Below are 9,732 nucleotides of genomic sequence, written 5' to 3' on the forward strand. Positions count from 1 at the left end.
AAAAAAAAAAAAAAAAAAAAAAAAAAAAAAAAAAAAAAAAAAACACATCTTAGTAAAACCAATACCTTCTCAGCTTCACATCGAAGCTAAAATATCGAAATGTGTCAATTTTTAAATCATGTAATAAAAATTGATCATTTCAATAAATACAAAGAAAACATAGTTTCTTGGATTTACCCTATTTTTGGGTATCCAGGGATATTGTTTTAAACTATCGCATTAACAGGTTCATTTATATACGTTTTGTGAGCTTTGACGTATTGTAAAATGAATCAGTCGAGTAAGTCATGAAATATAGTTTAAATAAACTATATTTATTTTTTACTTTTTAGTTTTATGTTATGATAGTAGTTACTATCATTATCATGGTTGTAACGGTAACGGTAAATCAGGATTTGATTCCGGGGAGGGGAGTTTGAGAAGCGTCTACCACATCCAAGGAAAGCAGCAGACGCGTAAATTACCCACTCCTGGAACATGGTGGTAGTGACGAAAAATGACGATACTGGATTCATCCTTTGTAATCGGAATGAATGAGTTCTATATTTTTAAATAAGAATAAAGTGTGTTAATATATATTTTTAATAGTTATGTAGCGACCAAAACATACGCAACGAATATTCTCGAATGTTCTCGTTATCAAAAACCTTCGAGAAACTTCGATAACGCCATAAGATAACCTACGCGGGTATAGAATATTCTAGAATTAGCGAGAGCCTTATCGGAGCTATATATATATCGGAAGAATCAGTCAGTTAGTTAGTTCAGTTCAGACTGTCTAGTCCGCGATACGCTACACGACCGCTACACCCCGCCGCTGTTGTCATCGTGTATTATGTTTACTTCGATTATTTTATTTTTCCTTACTGTATATACATATATTTTCTTTTAGTGTTTATACGTCTATTTTAGTGTTATAATTTTGTTTAATAAAAGTCTACCGCCATTTAAATAATTGTGTGTTGTAAGATATAACCCACAAATTGGTGACCTCGACGTGATGGCGCAGACAGACGAAACAATTGCTCGAGTAGCCGTCAAGATACCGGATTTCATTTCGTCAGATCCCGAACTTTGGTTTGCTATGGTCGAAGGAAGTTTCGCCAGCGCGGGAGTCACTGTTGACAGTACAAAATTCGGGTATGTAGTTGGAGCATTACCGCCAAAATACGCAGTGGAAGTCAAGGACATAATTATGACGCCGCCCTCAGACAGTAAGTACGCCAAAATTAAACAAGAGTTGATAAGACGTCTTAGTGCCTCCCAAGAGGAGAAAACACGCCAACTTTTAGAACGCGTTGAGATTGGAGACCGTAAACCATCACAATTTTTACGCCATCTCCAAAGTCTGGCCGACTCTTCTGTTCCGGAAACGTTATTGAAGACACTTTGGATGGGCCGTTTACCGAAAAGTATACAGGTAGCGTTGGCAATAGTGAAAGATAGTAAGCTTGAAGATCTCGCTGTCCATGCGGACAACATCGCAGACGCATCGGGTCCTTTACTACCACAAATAGCAGAAATGTCGAGAAGTGACACTTTTGAAGCCATGTTGAATCTTAAGATTTCTCAACTTAGTCTAAATATTAATCAGGAGATTGCAGCGTTGAGAAGTGAAGTGGCTGCGTTAAATACTCGCCCCTCGCGTACTCCGGACTCAAGACCAAATACTTACCGTCCAAGGTCACGATCTCGAAGCCGCACTCATCATGGCGCAGACGGAATATGCTGGTATCATTGGCGTTATGGATCCCAATCGAAAAAATGCAAGGAACCTTGTAACTATAAATCGGGAAACGGGACGGGTCATCACTGATGACGGCCAGTGAGCCCGGTCAGTTTCCACGCCGTCTTTTCATCACAGACCGAACTTCCCAAACTCAATTTCTCATCGATACGGGCGCCGACTTGTGTGTTTATCCACGTAGTGCTGTTCCAGGCCACCGCGTAAAAACCGATTACGTCCTATCAGCCGCCAATGGCACGCCTATAAACACCTACGGCACTATCACGCTCAGCCTAAACTTCGGACTTCGTCGAGATTTCACTTGGAGATTTGTGATTGCGGAAGTATCCAAGCCCATCATTGGTGTTGACTTTTTAAGTTTTTACAATCTTTTGGTAGACGTGCGCAATCAATGTCTATTAGACGGACTTACACAACTCACCACTCGTGGTCACGCCGTCAAGTGCTCAATACCATCTATTAAGGTCGTCGTGGGAGAGACGAAATACGACGGTTTACTACGGGAATTTCCAGAGATCACTCGACCGTTTGGGACCCTGAAGGATATCAAACACAGCACTAAACACTTTATCCCGACGACACAAGGACCCCCGGTATCTTGTAAACCACGACGCTTAGCACCTGATAAGCTTAAGGCAGCAAAAAAAGAGTTTGAAGCTATGATCCAACTAGGCATTATCCGACCATCCCAAGGACCTTGGTCATCACCATTACATCTAGTACCAAAGAACAAAACAGATGCATGGCGTCCTTGTGGGGATTACCGCGCTCTAAATGCCCGGACTATCCCAGATCGGTACCCTGTTCGTCATATACAGGACTTCGCGCACTTTCTCCACGGTAAAACGATTTTTTCAACTATCGACTTGGTTCGAGCGTATAATCAAATCCCTGTAGCTGAAGAAGACGTCCCTAAAACTGCAATTGTGACACCATTTGGACTTTACGAATTCCTCTTTATGTCTTTTGGACTTCGAAACGCAGCACAATCGTTCCAACGATTTATTGACGAAGTACTCCGTGGACTTGATTTTTGTTTCAGTTACATTGACGACATACTCGTGGCATCTGTTTCTGAAGAAGAACACATCAAACATTTACAGATCATTTTTGAGCGACTACGCGAATACTCTCTGGTTCTCAATCCTAAAAAATGCGTTTTTGGACAACCAGAAGTAAAGTTTTTGGGCTACATGATTTCTAAAGAAGGAACACGTCCTCTACCTGATAGAGTCGCTGACATATTGAGCTACAAGAGGCCAACGTCAGCTAAGGGTCTACGACAGTTCTTAGGTATGTTAAACTTCTATCGTCGTTTTATACCTAGAGCTTCAGATGCACAATCACCACTAAGTGATCTCTTAGTACCTAATCTAAAAGGTAAAGCACCTATTAATTGGACACCAGAAGCAATTTCAGCGTTCGAGAAATGCAAGGAGGAACTCGCCACAGCCACGCTTCTCGCGCACCCATGTGACAACGCTCGACTGGCTATTGTAAGCGACGCTTCAAACACAGCGGTTGGCGCAACTCTCCAACAGTTCATCAATGACGAGTGGCAACCCCTCGCCTTCTTTTCCAAGAAACTCACGGCGACTGAGACAAAATACGGAGCTTACGATCGAGAACTTCTTGCGATCTATCTCGCTGTCAAACATTTTCGGCATATGGTGGAAGGACGCGAGTTTGTTATATACACCGATCACAAACCTATCACTTTCGCATTTCAACAGAAATCGGATAAGTGCACACCACGACAATTCAGACACTTGGACTTTATTTCACAATTCACCACGGATATTAGGTACGTTCCTGGTAAACAGAATATCGTGGCTGATACCCTATCACGCGTGGACGCATTATCAGACACGTTAGACTACACTGCTTTAGCAATGTCACAACAGGGAGACGACGAATTGAAAAAGTATGCACAAGAAAACACCGGATTGCGACTTAAGCAAGTGGAATTACCAGGCACGAATGTCTTAGTGTTCTGCGACACATCAACTTCAATCGCCAGACCTTTTGTTACAAAGCCTTTTCGACGAACAGTTTTCAATACCATACATCGCCTTGCACATCCAGGAGTTAAAGCCACAGTGAAGCTTGTAAAACAGCGGTTTGTGTGGCCAGGAATTGACGCAGATTGCAGACATTGGGCACGGGCATGTGTCGAATGTCAACGAGCCAAAATCACGCGACATGTCACAGCACCCCTTGGGTCATTTTCTCTACCGTCTCGAAGATTTGAGCATGTTCATTTAGATTTAATAATTATGCCTTATTCCGAAGGATTTCGTTACTGCCTCACGTGCATCGATAGATTTACTCGATGGCCTGAAGTAGTTCCATTGGAAAATCAAGAAGCGGAAACTGTAGCACGAGCCTTCTATACACATTGGATTGCAAGATTTGGTACCCCTCTTCGTATCACAACAGATCAAGGAAGACAATTCGAGTCATGCCTTTTCAAGCAACTTAATTACCTGACTGGTACGAACCATCTTAGAACTACGGCCTATCATCCTTCAGCAAATGGCATGGTGGAACGATCCCATCGGCAGCTTAAAGCCGCTATTAAATGTCATCAGAATAATCGATGGACAGAAACTCTTCCGACAGTCTTATTGGGTATCCGAGCAGCTTGGCGTGACGATCTTAAATCCACCTCGGCAGAATTAGTCTATGGAGAGCCACTTAGACTCCCTGGTGAATTCCTCACGTCAAATAATAATACCGCCAAGTGCGACGACGCAGCTGAGTTTATCAAAGACCTTCGACATCACATTCAGCAGATCCGACCAGTCAATGGTACACGACATGGCGAGAAGAAAAATTTCGTTTTCAAGGATCTAGCAACCACAGAGTACGTATTCATTCGACATGATGGGCCCAAAAACGGAATTCAAATGCCCTATGATGGTCCCTATCGAGTCATAAGTAGGAACGAAAAAACTTTTGTTATTGATATTAATAAGAAGAAAGTTACAGTTACTATAGATAGACTTAAACCAGCATACATCATGGCAGATGAATACTCTAAGGAAAATATTCCGAAAAAGATCCAGACACATACACCCATTACCATTCCCAGGGAGGATCAAAGGACACGTTCCGGAAGAAGAGTCCATTTTCCAGACCGTCTTCAAGTAGGCTCCGCTTGACTCCGTCACTGGTAGGGGAGTGATGTAGCGACCAAAACATACGCAACGAATATTCTCGAATGTTCTCGTTATCAAAAACCTTCGAGAAACTTCGATAACGCCATAAGATAACCTACGCGGGTATAGAATATTCTAGAATTAGCGAGAGCCTTATCGGAGCTATATATATATCGGAAGAATCAGTCAGTTCAGTTAGTTCAGTTCAGACTGTCTAGTCCGCGATACGCTACACGACCGCTACACCCCGCCGCTGTTGTCATCGTGTATTATGTTTACTTCGATTATTTTATTTTTCCTTACTGTATATACATATATTTTCTTTTAGTGTTTATACGTCTATTTTAGTGTTATAATTTTGTTTAATAAAAGTCTACCGCTATTTAAATAATTGTGTGTTGTAAGATATAACCCACAGTTATTAGAATATAATGAATCACAAATATCGTACTTCTCTATACAATTATTTTACTTAATTTGCTTTCGACAACCTGCGTCACTCTAATTGTTTATTACTAAATATCCTTTGATGAAGGTATTATTATAAATTTATTACATAAATAAATGTTTTCACTTACCTCTAATTATCATGATAACACAGATATTCTGTTGAGATGAATCATGTAGTTGATGTCACTATTTTCGATATGTATGTATGTGCGTCGGTGTACGCATTTGAAATTATACGGTTTACGTTATTATTAACTCGCCTGTAACTGTTTCTCCAGTACAACTCAATAGTAAATTTACTCGAGGAAAAATCTAAATTTATTATACCCCTTGTATTTTATGTAAAACCCTTTTGTATTTTTATGTGGTGTACTCTTTAACCTTGTGTGTGGTATTTTATAGTAAAGTATTTATAATTTAGTAATTTGTAAAACCAATAAATAAATTCTAAACAACATAACTGTCCTGTGCAATAAACCATTTCTAAATGGCCTCTGTCTTTTCAGTCGTCCACAGAGTGATCTAGAGTAGATGCAAGCTCAATTTCGGTTCTTTGCACAATAGATTATATTAGTGTCCTACATTCTGATTGCCCGCAATGTGGCTGAGTTCATACTGGCTAGTCGACAAGTGAAGAGACACTTTCTAATTGCTTAAGTAATTAGTATAATATTTCGACTCCGATTCATTTGTATTTCGTAACTGGTTATGCCAACACGAAGTTTCAAATAATATCTTTATCTTTATGCAAAGACCCTTATAATATGTGGCCTACTTCTTTTTAATCACCTGAAGGACAACCTAGATCATATGCGTCTGTACTATAGATTTATGCACAATAAATTATGTTGGTGTCCTACACTCCGATGGCTCGCACTGTGGCTGAGATCAGAGTCGACAAGTGGAGAGACACTTTGGAGAAATCTTGTGGTTAATTAAAATTTCAATTATGACATTATTGTACTAGTACCCTGTCCAGCCTGGTTATAGTCCTTCAATAAGTAATAAAACACATTGCAATCTAATAATGTATTTTTTTGAAGTGTGCATATATATAAATAAATAAATACCAATATTTTATGTGTGTTGGAATATTTGTATCACTAAAAGTATTCGACCGAAAATAAGATATAATATTTCTTTTAAATCCCAGCGATTAGGAATGGATTATATAAACTGTGTAGATTTGATATAGAATTGTAATCAAGAGCGAACCATACACTCATACAGATTCCATTTGTGAATGTTGTTTGAGAAGTCTAGAGAGCATAAAGAATACGCAGAGGAACGCCCAGAGAGGATTTTTTGGGGTAAATGGCCTTTTTAAAGTCCCCAAAACTGGTTTAGCGATCATTGATGAGATTCTTGAAATATTTTTTGTTGCATTTGATTGGTCAATGCGATAGAATCTTTTACATAAGTTGTTATCGACCGGTCATTTTCTTAAATAAAAAAGTTATTTTATTTATAAAAATTTCATTAAAACTAACTAAAGAAGCCAACTTTCCCTATTAATTTTTTATTCACAAATCCTTCCTACTACTCTCTTAAATGAAATAAGAAATAAAATTTAAAATACTTATTATTTTTGATAATTTTTTTTAGTTATTGCATTAAAAACAGTATTCGTAATATAATATTATAAGTAATAACTGCAATATTTGGAATTTTAATTTAATTTTTAAAAATTATTTATTATAAAAAAAGTATTGAATTCACACATTTTTGACATCAAAGTTATAAATTCATTAATATTATTAGCTTTGATGCGAAGTGAAAAAATAACCGACTCACAAGAAATATATACTTTTAATTAATGTGATTTTTTTATGTATTCCTATAAAATAAAATAAAATATAGAGTAGATTTAAATTTTAATAATAATTCATCGCAAAGTATCTTATAATAAGTAACATACATTTACTACAATATTTTTTTTTCTCAGTCAATTTTTAATTTAAAATTATCTTCACTTTAAATAGAAAATAGAAGGAATATAAAATATTCATTTTATAATTAATAAATTGAAACATGTTTTGGTAACCTTTGATAAAATTACAAAATATTACAATAACAGAAGTTAATTGTTCAAAAGAGTTTATTAAATATTATTTAAAATTTTAACTACATTGAATTTCATAATGAATAACATTAAGTGGTAAAATATATTTATTTTTGTATGTTCTATAGGCTGTAATTTTCGAAACTTTTGTTCTTAGTTATAAATACATCAAACGGTCTCTTTTTTTTATTGTTTATTGATTATTATTGGTATTTTTTTTATTAAATCTATCCTTAGGTTGGTGCCATTCACCCACTCCCCACTACTTTAAGAACACAACTTATCAACAACTTAAAATCATACTTATGATTTTTTTTTTATTTTCATGTATCAGTTATAGATTTACATTTATAGGTATACGACACGACAATATTATCATATCGAATACCGATAAAAACGGAAACATTCGTATTTTAAAAATAAGTATGCGTTTTATTTATACTCCTCAACTTTATGCAGCTAAAACACGTCAAACATAAATGCCCAAATATTTTCAATAGAGTAAATTTGATGATATAAAAAGAGTTGAGGTTGCCATTTAAAAATCAAAAGTTGATACGAATTTAAGGTATAAGGGTTCTTAGCAGAAATTTTATTTTTTCATGTAAAATAAAGCTCCACAAAGAATGATTATTGTAAAAAAAATAAATAAATAATGTATAGCTCTAAAATTTTTGAAGATATTTCAGGAGGCGTAGAAAACGAATCTTGAAAATAAATACATGTAAATATATATATATATATATGTGTGTGTGTATTTTTTATTTATTAAGTAAACTCTGAATGTACAATCAAAATAGTTTTATAAGATAATAACAAAATTACGAACTATGAAAAGAAAAATATAAATTACATAATATAGTTATTAGTTAATTACAGGCAAGAGAAAAATTGAATGTAACCTGCATCCGGTTTTTATTCAGGTAAAAAAAAAATGTGCATAATCTGTGCTCCAGTTTTTCCATAGGTAAAAATAGTTGTACGGTAATCTACGTAAGAATAATTTTTTTCTGCTAGTTCTGTGAATAGTGCAGAACGTTATTACCCAATATTTAGAAAAACTGTAACGCACATTTTTTACCTTACAAAAAAATCGGAAACCAGTTGACAAATAAAAAAGTAAATTGAACGTAGTTTACAATCGCTGGATAGTTATTATCTTAGATACAATACATATAAATTATTAAAATTATATTTTTCAATATTTAAGATTCATAATATGAGGAATATTAGAATAAATCATCCATTTCCGAATATTTTAGTTATAGAATTTTTATATTCAATTTGTATTCATTTGACATACATAATTGTAGATTCAAAAAAATAGTCCACAATTGATCAACTTCATGAGTCTTTAGAGGTGGATAGTTCATTGAATTATTCATATCTACAAAATTTCCCACAGTTTCATATAGATTCCAATTATAACCTGTACTCAGAGTATTCAGCGTTAAAGTATAACTATAATTATCAGTAGGATTCTCGAAAAACCATTCTTTAACCATTCCGTCAATGATATTAAAAAATTTTACGCAAAAGAGATATGGTTGAATATTTTCCGAAAATAAAACTGACATTGTAGCATTCAAATCAAGTATACCCGAATACTTCGTGTTCATGAAGTTCATAACCTTATTAGTAACGTCTTTTAAAATATCTCGTACTCTGTCATATCCATTTGGATGTTGTGTTTTAAAAATAATCAATATTCCATAATAAGAAATTAAAAATAAATACTTTAAAGCTCTACTCTTCACCATAGTATAATACATATTTAAATTTAATATTTGCGGTTTAACTAATGTGGTCCCGCCATTATTTTGTTTAATAACAAAGAGATCATTTTGGACATACTCCTCGTAATCATCGAATGCAATGACTTCTTGTGACGTATACACTATAACTGTAAAAACAACGCACCATAAAATTCTCATTTTAAATTTTATTCTTGAACTTATTTGATAACTTTAAAAATTCTAAACTTATTATAATAAATTTAATTGAAATTAATTTAAATGTAACCTATTTTATAGTTTTATAGAAAACTTTCAATGATTTACAAAATGATTCACGTATTAACCTCATAATCAAAAAATAAAAATTAATGTGTTTTTTTATTTGAACACATCTCTTATGCAAATAATAATAAATAACTCGGTGAATGTCAAGCAATATTAATTTTCGCATAAAATTATGAAATATTACACTTGTTTTTAAGTGAACCTATGACGGCTTATCGATAATTTTTATGGCCATCTATAGAAATCACAACACAACGTGGCCTCCCTCGTTAGCTGGACTCAAAAGACGTC

General features: G+C 34.9%; 1 protein-coding gene across 1 annotated transcript; it reads left to right on the forward strand.

Moving 5' to 3' along the window:
• The first annotated feature begins 1,000 nt into the window (after positions 1–1,000).
• Positions 1,001–1,816, forward strand: LOC126895147 (uncharacterized). Its single transcript, XM_050666680.1, has one exon. The coding sequence runs from the start codon at positions 1,001–1,003 to the stop codon at positions 1,814–1,816; it is 816 nt and encodes a 271-aa protein (XP_050522637.1).
• The last annotated feature ends 7,916 nt before the right edge of the window (positions 1,817–9,732 follow it).

This window comes from Daktulosphaira vitifoliae, unplaced genomic scaffold, assembly GCF_025091365.1.
Source record: "Daktulosphaira vitifoliae isolate Bord-2020 unplaced genomic scaffold, ASM2509136v1 Scaffold_1, whole genome shotgun sequence".
NCBI classification, from domain to species: Eukaryota; Metazoa; Arthropoda; class Insecta; order Hemiptera; family Phylloxeridae; genus Daktulosphaira; species Daktulosphaira vitifoliae.